This window comes from Notolepis coatsorum (genome assembly GCF_963971535.1).
Source record: "Notolepis coatsorum genome assembly, chromosome: 2".
Taxonomy (NCBI): domain Eukaryota; kingdom Metazoa; phylum Chordata; class Actinopteri; order Aulopiformes; family Paralepididae; genus Notolepis; species Notolepis coatsorum.
Window position 1 is genome coordinate 201,387,052 of NC_140166.1, and position 23,403 is coordinate 201,410,454.

The following is a 23,403-nucleotide window of genomic DNA, read 5'->3' on the forward strand; positions in this document are numbered from 1 at the left end:
AGCTGACGCATTTCTAAGTACAAAAAATTTAAAAAAATAAATAGGATGTTTATAAATATGGAGAAACATCCAAGTCAGTTTCACAAACAAGGATAACTTTTGGGGGCAGAAGTGGTCTGAAGGTGACGACTTTGGACCACAACAATGCCGGTTCGATCCCCCGGCCAGGCAAATTTGGTTAGCAACAGTTGTACAGTTTCCCCCACCCCGCCTACCCCTTCCAACGTGCCTGAGCAGTACTGTCTATCTGTATGTCATGTATGTCATATATGTCCTGATGAATTGAAAATGGGGGACCCTGATGTAAACAAGACGAAAGTCTTTCTCTGGTCTGCAATGCATCCCCTTAACAATTGTGTGTATTGAGCTGTACTCTACCCATTCTGCAATCTGTTAATAAAGTTTTCAATCAATCAATCAAGCAAGAAGCTTTTCTTTCTAAACCAGCAGCCCAGAGCCCATATCCCCCCACCGCTCCTGTGGAGCTGCTCTGCGGCCAACAGTACAAGACTGTGGTTGTACCGGACGGCTCCCAGGATCGAGCCACTGTGCACCGCTACTACTTTGTAATATCACAGTGTATATTTGACTCTGTCAGAGGCATCTTAGCACCTGCTTGGTGTGAATCTGGGTCCACTGTGGTTTTCGCAGTGCACATCATAGGAATGAAGATTGAAGATGAAGATGAATGAAGCTCTATCTACATGGTACAATGTCGCTCCTCAGGGGTTATTGAGGGCTTTCTAAAAAAAAAAGCCCATTACATTTAATGAATAGCATAGACTTTGTAGCCTTTCATAGACTTTGACTTTGTAACATTTGCTACATAGTACATTTTTCTTTATTAGAGTGTTAACGTGTAAACATTTCAGCAAATCAAGTCACTTTGCTTTGATTTCTGACATGTTAGACGTGTTTCTTTGTATCGGATTTAGTATCAGGGAAAATCTAATGTATTTTAGCCTGGTATCAGCCGATATCCAATGCCAGTATCGGAATTGGTGCTTCCCTATACAGTAACTTCAATCCAATAATTTGTATTCCAATCAATTGTATTGCAGCAAAATGGAGATTGTCGAGCTAAAAAAAAACTTAAATCAATATGTTAAGTTCGAAACCCAAAGACTTAAAATTGCAAAGGGATACACTGACCCTAGAGCAGGGGTCTCAAACTCGCGGCCCGCTGTATGATATTTTGTGGCCCCCTATTGACATCAAAGTTTAGTGTTTTTTGCCGAGTCGTTGCGCGAATTGACAGCAACGTTCTTTTCCCCCACCCACAGTCTGCGAATCAGAGGCAGAGTAGGGCGGGTCTTCATGGAATGTGTGTCGTCTCTTTCAACGAGTCCGACAAACCTGAGAGGACACACAAGGGGGGAAGACATACTGTAAGAGGAAGCGCTGCCAAGTCTCTGGCAGCAAGGAGTAGGTGGGTCATTCTACGAAAGCTTGCCATTTTCACTTTTTAATGTTTGATTTTGAAAGTATTGTTTTAAAAGTTTTGGATAATTTTCTTTTATTAAGTGGATTCTTATCTCTCAGACAAATGTACCGTGCCATCTCAGGCTATTATATTTTTAATTGTTTTCACATTTAAACAACATGCATATTTGTTTTTCGTCAGCCCTGTTACTACATATCAATTACTGTTTGAAAAGGTTATAAATACATATTTAGAATAATTATGATATCATATGAAAGATAAAAGCCCCTTGTTACAATAGTGTGTTTGTAGAGTTAGAATATTGACAAGTTTCCTTTTTTTCCCATGAATAAATATGCCCATTCACAATGGACCCTTTCACAGCATCTTTGATTTAAGAAAAGGTTATGAAAGCAAAATAATAATATCCCAATTTCTTTAAGGGAGCCACTGGTTTCTATTACTTAACATATAAAATGAGTTTGTTTTACATTTTTATTTTATTTTCTTAAATTACATCAGAATATTGTACAATTAACAGGGCTGACACCCTCCCTTTCTCCACTGCAGATAGAGTCATCCTAAGAAAATCATATAAAATACAAATACAAAAGTCACTTTAACATTGGCTGTAACCTCTTACTATTGGTAAGGGAACTATATTTTCATGTACACACAAAAGCATATACTTTTGTCAGCCCTGTTACCATTCAATCAACCCTGTTACCCATTGAAAAGTAACAGGGCTGATGGTATCAGGGCTGACGAAAAAGGCAACTAGCAGCCATTACTAGCCATATGCTAATGGTCTTGACACCACATGGTGTGCATTCATGAGAGGAAATAATGATGTTAAATATGTATATTCACAATTTCAAACAAATAACTTTTTAACATGCGCATTTATGGTAACAGTTCTGACGCAACAAGCTCGTCCCCCTCTGTTGGACATCACATAACTCGAAGAAAATGCATGAAAAGAGGAGCACACTTACTTGTCTTTTCTCCACCATCTTTAGAAAAGGAAGATGATGTCAGTTCCTGGGCTATATATAAATTTCAAAACAGTCTATTATCTCTGAAGGGGTGTAACAGGGTTGACAACAGGGTTGACAACAACATGGGGACACAACTAAAAAGAAGTTTTTTGTACAAATTTGCAACATATTTTAAAAAAATGCATTCATGCGTAGTGAAACAACACTTGTGCCTTGATATAGGTTTAAGTTTTTTATGTTCTAGTTTGGATTTTTTGGCCTTAATAGCTAGTGGAAGTAGAACAATCTTACTGAGGGACAGGTCATTTTTCATTTTTTTGCAAGATGCTTCGCACAAAAGTGTTTAAAATTCTTTTAAAAACAAAAAGCAAAATATATTTTATTTGTTTTTATGTTACATGACACATCAGGAATCTAAATTATGAAATGTTTTATTGTTCATTCTTTTTTTATTAAAATTGACAGAGGAGTTTTGTTCGAGGGACACAAAATGGCAAGCTTTCATATAATGACCCAGGTAAGAGAAGCCTATGTTCTGAAGAACCGTTCATGTTCTGAAGAACTGTTCATGTTCTGAAATGGTATTGCTAAAGATTGAGAAGATTGGATCAGTTGTACTTTTTTTGGAATACTTGAAACCCTTTTTTTGTGGAATATTTGATGCGGCCCAGCCTCACCCAGACTCTACCTCCAGCGGCCCCCAGGTAAATTGAGTTTGAGAACCCTGCCCTACAGGAAAAGCCCTGTATGAGCCCTGTATGATTATGTAATAATCATATTATATACCGTATATATAATAATTAGTGCTGTCAGGCGATACATTTTTTTTATCTAATTAATTACAGGATTTGTAATTTTTTTTTAAACTTTTTTTAAACTTTTTTCCCCTTCTCTTTTTCCGATTTTTCTCCCATCCCACTGTTAGTCATTATGCCAATTCCCAACTCCCTTCCTGGTTGTTGCGCACCCCCCCTACTGTTGGTCCGATTGGCCGGAGACTATCACATGCTATCCTCCGACACATGCGCAGCCAGCCGGCAGCCAGCCTGGCAGCTCAGATTCTCACTGGGAGAGTGTAACGTGTGGAAGGTCACACTACCTCCCTCCAGATCCTTCCTTCGCTGAGCAGGCGCCCCGACCGAACTGTAGGAGTATTTTTCTGTTTACAACGCCCAGGACCCACCCATCAGCTTTCCCACCCTCGAATACTGCCAATTGTATTAGTACGGACGACCAGCCAAACTGAAAACAATGTGGAGAGCTGGATTCGAACACGCGAACCCAGCGTCTCCAGCATTGGTGGTGAGTGCCTTGCCCACTGCACCACCTAGCCGCCAGGATTTGTAATTAATTAATCTAATTAATCGCATTTTAATCGCATAACCATTTTAGGCCTGATATTTTATATTCTATAATCATATTTCAAATTGCATGTGTCCGGATGGCAGAATTCAGTACTGTATCTACAAAACCTTCTGTTTAATCATCTTCCCTTTATTCATTTGCTTAGATTTTTCAGGTCTGGTCAATTTTAGCATGGTGTTATTCACAGTCAAAAAAAAAGAAAAAAAAAGAATTGAATTGATATTCTCATTTGGTTCATTTCAATTTACTCACGCCTAGTAACAGGCACAGTATTTCTGACACTGGGAATACATTCCCTGAGATCCATAGATTCAGATACCAAGAACATGCAAATGGACCATTTAAAAAAAAAGTCTGTAAATGTTTATTCTACGTTTTAATGGAATGAATGAGTTAAAAAAAAAAAAAAAAAAAAAGTGTAATTAATGTTGAGTAAATGTTCATAACGCGATAATTTGCTGTGTAATTAATTAATCTAATTAACGCAATAAACTGACAGCCCTAATGTTGACAGAGTCTGGCTATGGGGTGACAATAATGTGGTCAAGAGGCATGGTTTCTACCTTCAGCCATTAATCAGCGTGGTTTATTATTTGCATGGTAAGGCAGCAGTACATGAGTTCTCCTCTCCGTGAGAGGCAGGTGGGAAAGAGGTAGAGAGGGAGGAGACATCTCCTTAAATACTCTCCACCTGGTGGTAGCATTAGTGGCTCTGCCTATAGCACCCTCTAGTGCAGGGGTGGCCAACCAGTCAGAGACTAAGAGCCACAAAAAAATGACTGTGGTACCACAAAGAGCCACACCATATACCAGCGTTTCTCAACCTTTTTTTTCAGTCACGGCACCCTTCATGTGTTTATAGGTCTCACCCTCTGGCCTCTGAAGTTGCTAATGTCTTTTTTATTTGGGCCTCACAGGGTTAAAAGTACCCTGTGAGACCCACGGTTGCAAAATTACAAAATCACTTTTAGCCATTTAAAAAAATAATGTTTATTTAAAAAATGTTAAAGGGGAACTATTTTACTATTTCTTTCACTATTTGGGCACTTTTACACAATTCCTGCGAGTCTATGGAACACCTAGGTTTTTTTCAAAAAAAATGCATTGTTTTGTATTTCTAATCAAGTACTAAAAACCGCATTTTTCTACCTCAAGATCTTAAGCCGTTTTGAGGCTGGGCTCCAACCACTGTGTGGCCTGGTGCCAACTGCCACATCAACTGCCACATTATTATGCAGCTGAGAAAACTCTGACATCACAGATATGCACATTTTCAGATGACTCAGTTCAGTGAGGGTGAATATTGTGAGAGGAGAATTGGAAGAATTCGCCAATATGAGAATTAGAGACATATATCCTATTAATATAAGTCCACATAGCTAAGAAACAATGGTAAACACTGAAAAAAGCCATTTATAAGATAGTTCCCCTTTAAGCACATGTATAGTCAATTGGTCCTGTTGTTCAGCCTCACAATGCTATTTGATAGTAAATGTGTTTATATGTCCCACCCTCTGGCCTCTGAAGTTGCTCATTTCTTTTTAATTTGGGCCTCACAGGGTTAACCTCTTAAGCCCGAGATATACAGTAAAAGTGTATATTTTCAGCATTATGTTTGTTTACCAATTATTTTAACTGTTATTAGTGAAATATAAGATTATAGAAATCTCAGGGCATTGAGTCGGAAACCGGCGCATATTGACAGGAGGAAGTGGCACAGCCAAAAGTGAGTGTAGTCTTTTGAAGGAAGAGACTCAGGGCTTTCAAATTTCGAAAAACTACCCTACCCAGCTCACACCAGCCCCTGTCAATCATCTGACTTCTGGATTTACTTTTTAATTTCTCTTATTTTTTGGGATTATCTCCCACAAACCTGAACGTTATTGCCATAAAACAGAACGCAGTTAGTTTCTCTACCTTTCTGTGAACGTCTTGCAAAAAACGGTGTTGCAATATGATGAAGAATGGTGGAGACATTTACATTATAAAAAAGATGGCAGAATTCAGTACTGTATCTACAAAACCTTCTGTTTAATCATCTTCCCTTTATTCATTTGCTTAGATTTTTCAGGTCTGGTCAATTTTAGCATGGTGTTATTTACAGTCAAAGATAATTTATTTTTTAAATAGAATTGATATTCTCCTTTGGTTCATTACAATTTACTCAAGCCTAGTAACAGACACACTATTTCTGACACTGATCCATATATGTCCCTAGATTCAGATACCAAGAACATGCAAATGGACCATTTAAAAAAAAAATGTAAATGTTTATTCTACGTCCTTATGGAATGAGTGACATAAAAAAATAAAATTAAAAAAATAAAAAAAAAAGTAAAAAAAATAAAAAAAAATTTTTTTAATTTTTTTGTATGGATGGAAGAGCCGCACATTGACGGGCAAAGAGCTGCATGCGGCTCGCGAGCCGCGGGTTGGCCACCCCTGCTCTAGTGGAAACAGTTATGTACAGTCAGTTGAAACAGTTAAATACAGTTAGACAGTTATTGCAATCCTACATTGTAACTGTGGCCATTATATGGTTTCATCATTTATGTTATTTCAGTTTGTAAGTGTAATATTTGAGAATGTATTTATGTTTCATTTCTTATTTTCTTTATTATTTAATTTGCTACAATTTATAATATATTCATTTTGACGTCTGGTCATATGTGGTGTCCCGTTAGGCTGCTGTTGTGTTGTTACATTTGGGTCTGATTAAGACACCTGCGAGCAAGCGGCAAGGATGTTGGGAGACTGGGACTCATTAAGACACCTGCAGCGGCAGGAATGGTGAGACGAGTTGTACAGGCTCTCTAGATTCGAAGAGTGTACGACTATGTGTAGTGTACCACTAAGACTGTTACCAAGAACAGAAGAACAAGACCCTTTTTTTATGTAGCATGCAGCCAACGAGTTTTCACGGTGGATTGGAGGACCAAGCCTTTAATAAACCCGTCGAAAGGAAACCACTTGTGTCTGCAGTGCTTGAAGGAGTTACAGTGAAAACTCGACTGTTCATCGATGCAAGTGGGCGATGAAGCAAGTCCAAGTTTAAGGCCGGCGTCCAGCGGACCTTCCCCGACAATTGTTTGCTGCGCTGCCGGCGCGCCGTCATCAAAGGACAGATGAGTCACAAACAATACACGCATAAACACAAGAAGTAAGAAGATGCACACAGTATAATGAGAAGCGTTTCAAGATAAAGCCATAAAGGACTTGGACATTATAAGTTAAGAGTGGTCAGGTCAAGAAGAGTGCTTTGTAAACGTTTCTATAATATATTTGACTGCGAATTCTAATTACTGTGGTGTGCGTGCAAAAACGTTTTGACTTATTTGCCTATATAATTTAACTGACGCTAACCATTTGTACACACATTAAGGTGTCAACGTTAAAGTATAAATATGTTTTCTGATTGAATTAATTTCTAATTTAAAGTGTGTTTTGGAAATTATAACCTATAAAAGGCACGTATAATTTATAGGTGAAGGCTATTATTGGCATCCAATATTTATGTTCCTAAGCGTTCTGAAGCGCTTAATATATATGTGGAGGTTATTTTGAAAGCCAATTGAATTAAGCAATTTGATTTGCTCGGAGAGTACTGCATTTAATTCAAATTTGAGTACAAAACAGGCTAAAGGTTTAAAGGTGTATTTACTATTTTTTCTTTACAAATTTTGGTCAATTTAAAGTAGTGATTTACAATGACAGAGCCAATTAGGCCTGCAATTGAAGTAGGGGACAGTGTTAGGGATAGTGCAAATTCCCAAGACCGACCTGAAGAAGGTCAGGAAGAAGGTGCTGAAGCCCAGCAAGAGGTACCAAAACGATCTCAAAGAACCAAAACTCTAACAGAGAAGGGTAAAGCAATGCAGGAGGATAAGATCAAAGCGCTACAACAAAGATTTAATTACATTTACAATAAATGGAGGACACAAGTTAAATCTTCTAAAGGTCCGTTATCACAATCAACAGAACATTTGTCTAATGAGCTGCTTACTGATATCATTACAGATGTCACAGGTCTTTCTAATGATGTGCAGCATATTTATGATCAACTACGTGACATCTCAACTCCTGACCAGGACACGCGTCTAAGAGTGGATCTGTGTGCAGGGATTTCTGAGATAATTGTGTCCAGAGCCACATTTAGACTGGGGGGAAGTGTGTTAGAAGAAGGAGAGAAAGAGTGGCCAGAAGCAGGCTCTCTCTTTGACTCAAGCACCTATAAATCTGGTTCTGCCACTTCTTCCAGGAAAAGTGCTTATAAATCTGGTTCTGCCACTTCTTCCAGAAAAGGCACCTCAGTGCATTCAAGCAGTTCTTCTGTAAAGCGACGAGATGCTGTCGCTGATGCTGCTGCAAGCCAAGCTGTTCTGGAAGTGTTAAAAGAACAAGAAAAAGAACAATTGGAAATGCAGTGCCTAGAAGCAGAAGCTAAAAAGAAGATAGCTGAGCAAGAGGCAGCAGGCATAAAGCGTCGTTTAGAACGAGAAGCAGAACGTTTAGAAAGAGAAACAGAAGAGGTTGAACGAAGAATAAAGAGAGAGGAAGAGGAAGCTAAAATTAAAGCTCAACTGGAAGAAGAACATGGAGCTATACAAAGGACTCTGGAGGAAAAGCGGAGAAAGATACAGCATTTGGAGGCAGTGAAAGGTCTTAATGCAGCACGAGCAAGAATTCTTGTGTACGATCAAGTGGAGGCCACAGAAGAGCGGAAAGACGTACTAGAACATGAGAGGGTAGCAGACAACAAAGTGCCTGCTCCCACAAGTCCTCTGTCCCTGTATACGTCTCCCGTACCACAAGTTGTGACCACCTCCTCAAATGACAGTACAGCAGAGCTTGTTAAGATGCTGGCAGGTGCTTTGAGTGTCAACAGAATTCCAATCCCTGAACCTTCATTATTCAGTGGGGACCCATTGAAATACAATGACTGGAAACTTTCCTTTGAAATACTGATTGATCAGAAGAGCATTGAAGACAAGGAGAAGATATACTACCTCCGTAGGTATGTAAGTGGACAAGCTAAGAAAGCACTTGATGGCTATTTCTTACTCGGAACCAAATCTGCCTATGTTGCAGCATGGAAGATTTTGGAGGAGAGATATGGAAATCCATTTACAATAGCAAAAGCATACAGAGACAAGCTCCAAGCATGGCCCAAGATGGGATCTAAGGACAGCTTTGAGCTCAGAGAGTTTGCAGACTTTCTTAGGAGTTGTGAGGCTGCCATGGTCAACATCAAGGCATTGGACATTTTAAATGACTGTAATGAAAACAGGAAAATTCTTTTAAAGTTGCCTGATTGGCTAACAGCGAGATGGAACAGGATGGTTATCCAAGAAGAAGAAGAGCGTAACCAATTCCCCTCCTTCAGCCAATTTGTAAAGTTTCTGACAAGAGAAGCGAAAATTGCCTGCAACCCTGTTACATCACTACAGTCACTGAAACAAGGTGAGACTGAAAAACCAAAAAGCCCAAGATATCAAAGCTTTGAAGCAAAGGCACTGACCACATGTTCCAATGAAAAGACTGTCATCATAACATGCATTTTCTGTGAGAAGTATGGGCATACTTTGCATAAATGCAGGAAGTTCATGGAGATACCTGTTACAGACAGAATCAAATTTGTTCAAGCTGAAAAGCTATGTTTTGGTTGTCTCAAGTCTGGTCACTACTCAAAGAGCTGCAACAGTAGGAATGTGTGCGACGTGTGCCACAAGCAACATCCTACATGTCTGCATGAGGAGCGAGCCAAAGAAGGACAAAGACCACCACAAGCCAAGCTAAAGCTAAATGAAGACAAGCCAAGTACAAGTCAACAATGGTACAAAGAAAGACCTCAATCAACACAATGCAAAGAAACAACCACAAACTCTACTTCACATAGAGTAATACTTCAGGAAGCCAACACACAGACAACTGCAATAATTCCTGTCTGGCTTTCATCCACAGATCAACCAACACAAGAAGTCCTTGTTTACGCTCTGTTGGATTCTCAAAGCGACACAACCTTTGTTATAAGGGAAGTAGCAGAAGCGTTGGAAGCAACCAAAGTCAAGGTCAAAGTCAAGCTCTCTACTATGACCTCAAGAACGACAGTAGTAAGCTCTGAAAGAATAGACAACTTACAAATCCGTGGCTTTTACTCTGGTAAGAAGATATTGTTACCACCAGTCTATACTCGGGATTTCATTCCAGCCAACAGAACACACATACCAACAGATGGAACTGCAAAAGCGTGGTCCCATCTAGAGCACCTCCAAGGAAAGATTGCACCTATGCAGGACTGTAAAGTAGGTCTGCTCATTGGGTACGACTGCTCACAAGCCCTGCTTCCAAGGGAAGTTGTGTCTGGCGAAGAAAGTCAGCCTTATGCACAGCGTACAGACCTTGGATGGAGTATTGTTGGCCATGGGAATCCCTGTGTAGACATCGGAATCAGCCATCGCATAGTATTGAGACGAGTAACAGCAGGTGTGAAACGTTCTGTTAATCTCAAAACTGAAGTACACTGTGTGAGCCGAACCCAAGTAAAAGAAATGACTCCCTCAGACATAAGAGTTCTTGAACCAGACTTCTCAGAAAGAACTGGAGAACATGACCCTGTGTCTCAAGAACATATCAAGTGCCTGTCGAAGTTGAGAGAGACCATCACGCAAAAGAACAATGGTCACTACGACATGCCGTTACCATTCAAAGAAAAGGAAAAGAAAAGAAAAGGAAAAAGAAAAAAGAAGAAAAAACGACCTGTCAGAGAACTCAAGGTGGGAGAAATTAAGGAAGATGATCCTGAACTCCACAAGGCTTTTGTGTGCAACACTAAAGCAAAGGAAAACAGATCATCATTGGATCGCCTACAGAGATTCTCGGAATGTGTCAAGTGTAGAAAGTACAGAAGATGTACTGAAGGACAAAGAGGGGGTGACTTACCACAAGATCGGAAGCAACTCCACCCTTCACTTACGCTGGCATAGACTGCGTTGGTCCGATCCATGTTAAAGAAGGAAGGAAGGATCTCAAAATATATGATCTCTTACTTACCTGTCTATGTTTAAGGGCCATACACAGGGTCAGATGGTAGGGTGAGAAATGAAATTGCTGGTGAGTGACACCACCTTAAAAGGTAAACCTATAACTAAAAGTGTTCCTTGATACCTGTACAGAAGGTTGTAACGCTACTCGAAGCAGACTAATTTAATGTTTTGCCTAAAATTTATGTTAATAATGATATTTTTACATTTAGTCATTTAGCTGACGCTTTTATACAGGGCGACTTACAAGTTCTGTACAAGTCCCCAGGAGGGGCACAACTAGCAGCTGAATGACCACAAGAAATATTTAATTTAGAAGATAACCAAATTATGTTCAGAGAAATCCCACGTGTGTGCGATTTGGTGGGAGTGTAACTGTGGCCATTATATGGTTTCATCATTTATGTTATTTCAGTTTGTAAGTGTAATATTTGAGAATGTATTTATGTTTCATTTCTTATTTTCTTTATTATTTAATTTGCTACAATTTATAATATATTCATTTTGACGTCTGGTCATATGTGGTGTCCCGTTAGGCTGCTGTTGTGTTGTTACATTTGGGTCTGATTAAGACACCTGCGAGCAAGCGGCAAGGATGTTGGGAGACTGGGACTCATTAAGACACCTGCAGCGGCAGGAATGGTGAGACGAGTTGTACAGGCTCTCTAGATTCGAAGAGTGTACGACTATGTGTAGTGTACCACTAAGACTGTTACCAAGAACAGAAGAACAAGACCCTTTTTTTATGTAGCATGCAGCCAACGAGTTTTCACGGTGGATTGGAGGACCAAGCCTTTAATAAACCCGTCGAAAGGAAACCACTTGTGTCTGCAGTGCTTGAAGGAGTTACACTACATAGAACCTCTAACTTTAACACTCCCACTTAGGGTTGTATAGCTAGCACACTGTATAACTTCTTCAAAAACAATTTACAAAGAAAAGAATACAGTTCAGAACATCAAAAAGAATATGGCAGTCAATATTTACACACCAAACATGACCTCTGCAAATCTCTTCAATTTCAGTTTGGAAGCAGGTTTCGTCATAGCGTCTGCTACAGTGTCATTCTTTCTTCTCTGATGACAGATCTGATGAAATTATATTTTATATCGACATCTATGTCGGCACACAGGGTTTCTAGCTATTTGCAATGGTTCCCTGGTTGTCCTCATAAACAACAGTCTTCATATATACATAGGTATCCATCCCTTCGAGCAGTTGTAGATAAATACATTCCCGTATTGTCATAGCTAGAGCCATATATTCGGCTTCACAAGTTGATAGTGCCACTGTGGGCTGCTTCTTTCTGAAACACAGCTGTTTATCTGCTGTACCTTTGGGATAACGAAAAACATGTTTTGCTGTAATCCAATGCTCCTCTGTGGGGTCAGCAAAATGCTGTGACAATTTTACTCACTACAAAACATAGGTCAGGGCGAGTACATGTTGTCAAATAATTGAGGCTACCCACAGCTTCTCTGTACAAAATGTCAAAATGTTTCGGGATCTTTTCCACATAATTAAATCATTTTGAACATGGTAAATCATCCACTTCTGTATTTAAACATAGAATCCATTTCTGTATTTAAACATGGAATCTGTTATGGTTTGTAACCGACCTCAAACGCAACGGCACAGACAGGAAGTTCAGAGTTAGCCAAATGCTAGGGCGTATTTATTTACAGAGTCAAAGAAGGATAAAGTACAATAATCAAACAAACGGGGAGACTGCCTTCGGCAGAGTCATCTGCCGCTCTGCAGAATCCTCCTGGTGATAGTGGTGGGGAATTGGCATGTGACGTTGTAGCGGCTCTGCAGATACTCCCAGCAGATAGTGGTGGGGAATTGGCAAGTGACGTTGTAGCGGCTCTGCAGATACTCCCAGCTTTCACTCAAGGTGGAAAACGGAGAGAGAGAGAGAGAGAGAGATATCAGAAACAGTCCAACGAAACACAGAGGCAGTGTGGTTCCCTCCTCCCTAGCTGGGTCCAGAACCAATTGACAGTGACAGTCCTCAGTGTTCCCCACAACACACAATTTAGCCGAGTTTAGTGCAACAAAATGAAGTCTTCAGTGTCTCTTCTAAGACACACAATCAGAATAATCCAGAGGGGTTTGGTTCCACTCACCCAAGCGCAACACGTAAAGCGGGCAAAACGAGGCGCAGCTCCAAACGGGGAACAAGGTTCTCCACAGCGGTTCTCCACAGAAAGGTCCTGGAGAGAAAGTTGACCAGGAACAGCAACAGGGAAAAGCAGGCAAATGCAGTTGTATTCCAGAACGACCCGACAACGATAGAAGGAACGTCCTGGTATATAAAGCCCTCTGGGGGGCTAATCACAAACTATGACAGCTGCGTGATGAAAGTGGCAATCGTTCAAAAAGCGTGTGGCGGGGAATGCACCAATCAGCACCATACCTCAGGAGAGCGTGTGGCGGGGAACCAACCAAACCTCACAGTACCCCCCCCCTCCACGGGAGCCACCCGGCGACCAGCCCGACCCGGCTCGCCCGGATGGGCACGATGGAAGTCGGTGATTAGGCCGGGATCCACGATGAGCTGGCGGGAGACCCAGCTCCGTTCCTCCGGGCCGTACCCCTCCCAGTCCACCAGGTACTGGAACCCCCGACCCCACCGTCGAACGCCCATCAACCGGCGGACCTGCCACTGGGGGTGACCGTCCACCATCACGGGAGGAGGTGGTTCCGGAGCAGGAGGCATCAGGGGACTGAGAGAGACAGGCTTAACCCGGGACACATGGAAAACGGGGTGAATGTGCATGGACGCAGGAAGCTTAAGACTCACCGCCGCCGGACTGAGTACCTTCAGAACCTCAAAAGGACCGACGAACCGGGGGTTAAGCTTCTTGGCCGAGGACCGAAGCAGAAGGTCCCTTGCGGAAAGCCACACCCTCTGCCCAGGGTGGTACGTCGGCGCAGGAACCCGGCGCCGGTCAGCCCCACGACTGGCGCGTTCCGATGACCGGAGCAGCGCAGTCCTGGTGATCTCCCAGACCCGACGGCACCGGTTGAGGTGGTCCTGTACGGAGGGAACTGCCACCTCCGACTCCTGTGCAGGGAAAAGAGGGGGTTGGTAGCCCAGGGATACCTCAAAGGGTGAGAGGCCGGTGGCGGAACTGACCATGGAGTTGATGGAGTACTCGACCCAGGGAAGGAAACGGCTCCAAGAAGCGGGTTTCTCGGCAGCCACACACCGAAGAGCAGACTCCACACTCTGGTTCATCCTCTCCGTTTGTCCGTTAGTCTGGGGATGATAACCAGAGGAAAGACTGACCGTTGCCCCCAATACCTTGCAAAAAGCCCGCCATACCTGGGAAGTGAACTGGGGCCCCCGGTCCGAGACGACGTCCTGGGGAAACCCATGGAGGCGAAACACGTGGCGTGTCAGGAGGTCCGCCGTCTCGGCCGCCGAGGGAAGCTTGGGAAGGGCCACGAGGTGAACCCCCTTGCTGAACCGATCCACCACGGTCAGTAGGCACGTGTTCCCCTGGGAAGAAGGAAGATCCGTGACGAAGTCCAACGCCACATGGGACCAAGGGCGGCTCGGAATGGGAAGCGGCTGCAATAGCCCGGAGGGTGCCTGGTGGGAGGCCTTGCTGCGGGCGCAGACTGCGCAGGCCAGTACGAACTCCTTGACGTCGTTCCTCATTGTGGGCCACCAGAATCGACGAGCCAGGAAGGAGAACGTGCGATGAACGCCTGGGTGGCAGGCGAACCGGCTGGTATGGCCCCACTGGAGGACCCGGGACCGGACTGAGTCGGGGACGAAGAGACGATGAACCGGTACATTGCCTGGAGCGCGATGGAAGCGTAGGGCACGCCTTACCACCCCCTCGATGCCCAAGGTGACTACTCCTACCACCCTGGCCTCTGGGAGGATGGGAGTCGGGTCCTCAGTGGTTGGAGCCCCCTTGGAGTGTAACCGGGACAGGGAGTCAGCCTTCGTGTTGCGGTAGCCAGGGCGAAACGTCAGCGAGAAGTCGAACCGACTGAGGAAGCTGGCCCATCTTGCCTGCCGGCCATTGAGGCGCTTGGAAGCACGGATGTACGTCAGGTTCTTGTGGTCCGTCCAAATGGTAAATGGCTCCTCGGCCCCTTCTAGCCAATGACGCCACTCCTCCAAGGCAGCCACAACCGCCAGCAGCTCCCGATTGCCGATGTCGTAGTTCCTCTCGGCAGGGAGGAAACGACGCGAGTAGAAGGTGCACGGATGTACCTTCTGGTCCGTTGCCGACCGCTGGGATAAGATAGCTCCTAGTCCAGTATCCGAGGCGTCCACCTCTACGATGAACTGTCTCTTGGGGTCTGGATGGAGCAAGATCAGGGCGGAAGTGAACCTCTTCTTGAGGGAGCGGAACGCAGCACACGCCGCTGGGGACCAGTCGAACGGCAGGGCGGGAGAGGTCAGCCTGGTAAGCGGTTCCGCCACCTGACTGTAGTTCCGGATGAATCTTCGGTAGAAGAAGCTCTGTAACTCCTTCCGAGAGGTGGGTTCCGGCCACTCCTCCATGGCCCGGATCTTGCGAGGGTCAGCTCGGGCTAAGCCTCTCTCCACGATGAAGCCCAGGTAATCGACGGAGTCGGAGTGGAATCGGCACTTCTCTGCCTTGACGAAGAGCCGATTGTGGAGGAGGCGCTCCAGCACACGGCGGACATGCTGGATGTGTTCCTCGAGGGTCTTGGAGAAAATGAGGATGTCGTCTAGGTATACTACCACAAACTCCTCCAGCATGTCACGAAGGACGTCGTTCATGAGCGCCTGGAATACCGCCCGAGCGTTGGTGAGGCCGAACGGCATTACCAGGTACTCGTAGTGGCCCCTGGGAGTCTTGAAGGCGGTCTTCCACTCATCGCCCTCTCGGATACGGACCAGATGGTAGGCACTCCGGAGGTCCAGCTTGGTAAAGACGGTAGCCTGGGTGAGAGGCTCGAAGGTGGAGTTCATGAGAGGAAGAGGGTACTTATTCTTAATGGTGATCTCGTTAAGCTGGCGATAGTCGATGCAGGGTCGAAGGTCTCCGTCCTTCTTCCCAACAAAGAAGAAACCGGCCGCCACAGGGGAGGAGGAAGGCCGAATGAGTCCTGCTTCCAAGGACTCAGAGATATATTGATCCATCGCTGCCTTCTCAGGGACGGTCAGACTGTAGAGGCGGCTGCCGGGAAGGGGAGCCCCTGAGCGGAGGTCGATGGCACAGTCGTAAGGCCGGTGAGGCGGAAGGGCCTGAGCCCTGGACTTACTGAAAACCTCCTCGAGGTCGTGGTACTCGGGGGTATGGTCGAGAGGTCCGGAGGTGGCTCACAAACGGATCTCCGGGGCGAGGGACAGGACGCCGCCTGAAGACACTGGGCATGACAGGAGGAGCTCCACCCCCTGATGGTACCGGAGGACCAGGCGATGTGGGGCTCGTGCAGCGCGAGCCAGGGCCGGCCCAGGACTACTGGGACAAGAGGGGATCTGGTGATAAAAAATTGGAGTCTCTCAACATGGTTACCAGCAATGGTGAGCAGGACAGGACAGGTGCGTTGAGTGATGTCAGCCAGGCGGTGTTGGTCCAATGCGAACACCTCCAATGGCCTCACGAGGTCCTCTAGTGGAATGTTGGCCCGGGTAGCAAACTCGAAGTCTAGGAAACTCTCGTCAGCACCCGAGTCAATGAGTGCCTCCACTGTGGCCCGTTGGTCCACCCAGGCCAGGGTGACGCTCATCAGACGGCTAGGTGGTGCACGGCTCTGGGAACGAGAAAAACGGCTCACCAGGATCTCCCGGGGTCCCGGCGAGCCTGGTCTTTTGGCCGGGTGGGGCAGTTGGCGATACGGTGTCCATCCCGACCACAGTAGAGGCAAAGGCCGGACCTGAACCTCGCCTCCCGTTCAGCTTGGCTAAGATGTGAAGGTCCCAGCTGCATGGGTTCCTCCCCGGGCACCGAACGGGAGGGGAAGGAACCACCAGTCGTGTTGGGAGCAGGGCGGACCGCAGTACCGTCACGAGTACGGGGGGTCTGGGGAACCTCTGGAGGTCCCTGTCGGGTTCTCTCACGTCTTCTCTCCTGGAGGCGTCCGTCGATGCGAATGGCGAGGCTGAATAGGTCTTCGAGGGACTCAGGTTCCTCACGGGTCACGAGCTGGTCCCTGACAGCGTCGTTGAGCCCCCTCATGAAGGTGAGACGAAGCGTTTGATCGTTCCAACCGCTCTCTGTTGCCGCCAGTCTGAACTCCAGCATGTAGTCGGTGACCCCGCCACTGCCCTGCCGGAAGGTGCCCAACCGAGCTCCAGGGTCCTGGCCACGGGCTGGGTGGTGGAAAACCCTGCAGAGCTCAGCCACGAAGTCTGGGTAGGAAAAACAGAAATCAGCCCCCATTGCCCAGGAGGCAGTAACCCACTGGGCTGCCCGGCCTGAGAGCAGGTTAGTCATGTAAGCCACTCGGGCTCCCCTTGAAGTGAATCGGCTGGGTTGATGACGAAAAACCAACTCAAATTGCATGATGAATGTGGCACAATCCTCAAAGTTACCATCGAACAACCGTGGTTCGGAGAGACGGGGCTCCCGAGGTGCGAATTGTACCTAAACTGCACCTCGTCCATTTATGCCTTGCACTATATAGTATTGTATATTAGTACACTGCACAGTATTGTATATTGTATGGTAACTACGTCTACGAACATTGTACATATGTCTAAACTGAACACTGTGACCTCTTTTTTTACTTCTAATTTTTACTATGTTTTTATTTCATACTTATCTTGTCATGCACAGTCTCTGGAGCGCAACAGTAAGAAGCATTTTGTACAAAAGTATTCTGTACTTCTGTATGACAACTATTAAAGAAACTTGAAACTTGAAACTTGCCACGGCTGCGGGTGATGCTCCGGCCGAGGCTCCTGAAGTAGGTGGGGTTACAAGCAAGGTGTTAACGGCTTCACTCAGCGCTTGTAATTGGTGGAGAATATTAGTCTGCTGATTACCCTGGGCTGTCTGCAGGCTAGCCAGAGAGCCAAGGGACTCCTGAATAGGCAGGACCTGGTCTCGGAGCTTCTGTACAGCAGCCGCAGCCGCACCTAGCTGAAGGCTGTGGTCGTTGGTTAACTCAATCTGGACCGCCAACACTGTTCTGACCCTGTCTGAGTCGGCTGAGGTCGTCATGGTCGGGTCGTAATGTTATGGTTTGTAACCGACCTCAAACGCAACGGCACAGACAGGAAGTTCAGAGTTAGCCAAATGCTAGGGCGTATTTATTTACAGAGTCAAAGAAGGATAAAGTATAATAATCAAACAAACGGGGAGACTGCCTTCGGCAGAGTCATCTGCCGCTCTGCAGAATCCTCCTGGTGATAGTGGTGGGGAATTGGCATGTGACGTTGTAGCGGCTCTGCAGATACTCCCAGCAGATAGTGGTGGGGAATTGGCAAGTGACGTTGTTGCGGCTCTGCAGATACTCCCAGCTTTCACTCAAGGTGGAAAACGGAGAGAGAGAGAGAGATGTCAGAAACAGTCCAACGAAACACAGAGGCAGTGTGGTTCCCTCCTCCCTAGCTGGGTCCAGAACCAATTGACAGTGACAGTCCTCAGTGTTCCCCACAACACACAATTTAGCCGAGTTTAGTGCAACAAAACGAAGTCTTCAGTGTCTCTTCTAAGACACACAATCAGAATAATCCAGAGGGGTTTGGTTCCACTCACCCAAGCGCAACGCGTAAAGCGGGCAAAACGAGGCGCAGCTCCAAACGGGGAACAAGGTTCTCCACAGCGGTTCTCCACAGAAAGGTCCTGGAGAGAAAGTTGACCAGGAACAGCAACGGGGAAAAGCAGGCAAATGCAGTTGTATTCCAGAACGACCCGACAACGATAGAAGGAAGGTCCTGGTATATAAAGCCCTCTGGGGCGCTAATCACAAACTATGACAGCTGCGTGATGAAAGTGGCAATCGTTCAAAAAGCGTGTGGCGGGGAATGCACCAATCAGCACCATACCTCAGGAGAGCGTGTGGCGGGGAACCAACCAAACCTCACAGAATCCATTCCGGTATTTAAACCTGGAATCTACTCATTCTGTATTTAAACCTGGAGTATCCTCCTCCTGCATTTAAGCATGTAGCCACCCTCCTTCCGTATTTAAACATGGAGTAGCCTCCTTCAGTATTTAAACATTTAGCTACGAACCTTACTTTGTACTTGTCGTGGCCTTCAATACCCTCCTTGATTGAATACACCCATTTCCCTCCCACTGTCTGTCTGCCCTCTGGTAACTTGGTTAGAGTAAAGGTGTGGTTGTCCTCTAGGGACCTCATCTCCTCATCCATTGCTCTCTCCCATTTACTTGATTCAGGGGACAGTATGGCCTCTTTAAAGGTCGGAGGTACCCCACTGACTACTCTGTAGCAGTAATCAATGGTGGTAAGTGTACTGTCATCCGTGTCACTTTCTCTCCGGGCATAGTCTGTCAGATACTTTGGGGGTTTGTGTTCCCTTGAGGGATACCTCCCACTGCTTGGGGCACGTGACGTCACCCTCGGGTGCTCCTCGTCATCACGCTCTGGGGGTTGCTGACTGTCTGTCTGCACGACCGTGCTAAGTACACTGGGCTGAGGTGACTCTGTTTCTTCACACCTTACTCTGGAGTCCAGCTCTGGCTCCTCTGTCTGTGTCTCGCTCTCAGATGTTGTCTTTGTGACAAACTTGACTAGCCTGTGTTTCTGCACCCTCCCTTTACCGGGATGATAAACTAGGAAAGCGGGGCTTGCTTTGTCGTGCCCTACAAAGAGTCCTTTTTCACATCTGGACTCGAGCTTTCCTCTGTCCTGCAGGTAAGCATGACACACTGATCCAAATTGGTGCATTCTAGCTAGATTACACTTCTTTCCTGTCAGTGCTGTATACGGGGTGGTGCCTGTGTGCTTATTAAAGCACCTGTTTCTGGTGTAAGCTGCTTCTTGCACCGCATAATGCCATAGACTCTTAGGTAAGTTACTGTCTACTACCTTACACCTAGCCATTTCGAAAAGAGTGCGCCATTCCCTCTCTGCCACTCCGTTCTGGTGTGGGGAATATGGACATGACGTCTCGTGTCTTATCTTGTTCCTTCTCAACAGTGATTGGAACTCTCTGTTTGTGAACTCGTTTCCGTTGTCGGACCTCAAGCATCTTACGTTACAATAAGGGGCTACGTCTGCCAGGAATTTCTCCGTGGCCTGGAGTGTGTCACTCTTTGCTTTGAGAAAGTAAACAAACACTGCCCCTGTGCACACATCTGTAAAAAGACTGTACATATCTAAAGCCTCCTATGGACTTGTTGCTTACTGGACCGGCTAGATCTGTGTTAACTAGCGCAAGTGGTACCTTTACTTTTCCTGTGGGATTTCTGTTTCTCGATTGAGTAAACGTCCCCCTTATGCACACTACACATTCTTTGTCAGGTCTACGCTTTTCACCTTCAATGTGCATGCCTTCTGTCACTGCTTGCAGTTTTAGTAAATCCTCATAATTACAATGACCCATAATCTCATGCCATGTCTGAATATCGTGACTGACCATCACGCTACACATATCATTATTATCATTACACTTGTCGTTGTCATTAAACTCTGTTTGCAGATAATACATTCTCTGGTACGTCTTTATGTTAAATCGTGTACCGTCAGGCTCTACAAGAAAATGTTTACCTTTATCGAAGAATACTTTGGCACCGTTTTCAGTAGCAGCAGAGAATAGTCCTTGTGGGAACGATGGTACGTAGAGAGTGTTCTTTAACGTCACTGTACACCGGCGCCCCTCACTGTCTGTGAAGCATACCTGTGCGTCTCCTCTGTCTTGCGTCAACCCGTAGGTGCGCTTCCCGTCTGCCAGCTACATGCTGTGTCTCTCCGGGTGGAAAGTGTTGTCAAAGTTCTTGAACCGACTCCTGTCGTTGATGACGTGGGACGACGCACCTGTGTCCACGATCAGTCCCTTCCTTTGGGCCCGCTGCAGCTGCGCCGGCCTGGCGACGCATGCTGTCCGCGGCTCCGCGCCCCGAAGGCGAAGTATTCTTGTCCCGTTACTCCCGTCTCACGTCGACCGTCGCCGCCATCTTGTCCGCTGCCATCATCTTGTCCACAGCCGCCATCTTGTCCATAGTCGCCGTCTCGTCCATGGCCGTCATCTTGTCCATGCGCGTATCGCGCGCTCTGGTCGTGTTTCTTGATGCACGCTCTGTCTGTGTGCCCCGTGGATTTGCAGAAGCTACACCAGACAGTCTTTGTGCAGTCGCCTTTCCGATGGCCTTTTTCTCCGCATCGCCAACACGCCAGCTCCGTCGTGGGCCTGGTCTTCTCCCTCGGCGTCGCTCGGCTGGGTGGGTATCGTCTGAGGCCTCCAAGTTTCGTAACTTGGTCTTGAACTTTCCCAGCATCATGTCCGCTGAACCGTGTTTTACCAGGAGTGTGAGCGGTTTGTACAGCTCCGGTAGTCCCCTCATCACCATTTGCCATCATTAGCCCATCGCTTGGTGCTTCTCCTGCACTCTTCAATGCCGTCATGATCTGCTCAGCTCTGATGACGTATTCGGTCACAGTCTCTGTGTGCCCCTTCTTCAGTGCTGTTAGTGTTATGTAGAGGGCCATGACTCGGGGTCTTCCTTGCCCGATAATGTTCTCTCAACACCCCCAGGCTTTCTCTGCCTTTTTACTTTAGTGTCGCGGAATATCAGCCCCAAGCTTGTGTCGTCAAGCAGTGGTGCTAACTCACAGTATGCGTCTGCATTACGCTTGTCGTCCAGGGCTTGTGCTTCCGCCGTCAGGTCTCCCCCGTGGGGGCCGTCAAGATCGTCGTCTTCAGTCCCACACCGTGCATGCAGCATAACATGCGTTCTTCCCAGAGCTAGTAGTCCTCTGCCTTTCCATTGAATGAGGGCCATTTGCTCCTTCCCTTGGTCGCCATCCTCATGTTTGATGGTAGGCGTAGCTTTAGCTCTTGTTGGCCTAGCGTCTAGCCACGCGGTGCTCCCGGCGCTAACCTAGCCTATACTTCAGCTAAACTTGTTACCCTTATTATTTCGCCCCTGCGTGATCTGGGCCCATAACCTGTTGACAGAGTCTGGCTATGGGGCGACAATAATGTGGTCAAGAGGCATGGTTTCTACCTTCAGCCATTAATCAGCGTGGTTTATTATTTGCATGGTAAGGCAGCAGTACATGAGTTCCCCTCTCCGTGAGAGGCAGGTGGGAAAGAGGTAGAGAGGGAGGAGACATCTCCTTAAATACTCTCCACCTGGTGGTAGCATTAGCGGCTCCGCCTATAGCGCCCTCTAGTGGAAATAGTTATGTACAGTCAGTGGAAACAGTTAAATACAGTTAGACAGTTATTTGCAATCCTACATAGAACCTCTAACTTTAACACCTAATAATAATCCACCAAAAATAAAACTGAAAAATGTAATGTGGGAAAAAATAAGATATCCTAGCAGAATTGATAGGTTACATGGTCCTGTCTAAGGTCAACATTTCCTTTCAGAAACACACGGGTGTCAATACAAAAATTAGGTTGTTTATCTTATCTTAACAGTATTCAGTGGTATCTTTGGAGTAGGAGAAAATGGTGTCATCACAACAAGGACGGCACAAGCACGGGGGTGACGTGGCACACGGAAAGTGTGGAGGCGTGTCCACGGGTTGTCCTGTGTGGTCCTCGTAATCGCCTGCCTGCTAAACAACGAAGGTCAGACCTGTTACAACTTCACCAAACTGAAAGTGCAACTTATACGACACATAAACAACATGAGATGTGCTTGTAGATTATAGAACAATAAAAAACTGTCTATTTGGTCTATTCCTGAAAAGGAGATACAAGGTTTCCGTCCGACAGCAGCAAATATATAATACCCGTAGGGATGATGAATAAGGGAACATGTTGTTGCCCATTCCTGACCAACTGGATCCCATCCTTCTTCCTGTTACCTTGGGCCTATAATTTAATAACCTCAACGCTCACTCAGCCGCACATGATCCCACTGTGCGCCCTGATGGTGGAAATATGTGTAAACACCTGCACTAATCACCTTCCCTCAAAGATTATTTATGAAATGCATTAAAAGGATACATTTACCACGATTCATTGGCGAGAATTCAGGGGCAGGCGGCGGGGGGGGGGGGGGGGGGGGGGGGGGGGGGGGGAGTGGGGTGGAGGAGGGCGGAGGAGGCGAGGTATCATTTAGCCCAGCAGGGGGGATCGAAGGCTCTGCTCCCACAAGCAGGAGGAGCAGGTCGGTAATAATGTGGAACTATTAATTTTCATGACTGAAGACCAAAACAAGATGATCAAATTAGTAGGAGTGTAAAGGTACACGTATCCGTATCCGTATTATTAATTTCAATATAGAATATTCGTTTACAGCTGAGCCCTACAAGTACAATTAGTTACTGCACACTACATCACCCCTGAGTGGAACATGGAAGGCCAAACTTTCCCCACTGTACCGAAAACCTGTACCGAACCGTGACTTCAACACAGAGGTACGTACCGAACTGTGGTTTTTGTGTACCGTTACACCCCTACAAATTAGACATTGCACGCACACATGCTGCA

At 46.0% G+C, this 23,403-nt stretch overlaps 1 protein-coding gene across 1 annotated transcript in view; it reads right to left on the reverse strand.

Moving 5' to 3' along the window:
- Positions 1-1,315: 1,315 nt before the first annotated feature.
- Positions 1,316-23,403, reverse strand: part of LOC311223697 (adhesion G protein-coupled receptor L2-like) — a gene marked incomplete at its 3' end in the record, with an annotated part of 165,386 nt that continues 143,298 nt past the window's right edge. Inside the window, exon 6 of the mRNA XM_084308469.1 lies at positions 1,316-1,356. Within this exon, the coding sequence (XP_084164595.1) occupies positions 1,316-1,356 (41 nt within the window). The remainder of the gene's footprint in view (positions 1,357-23,403) is intronic.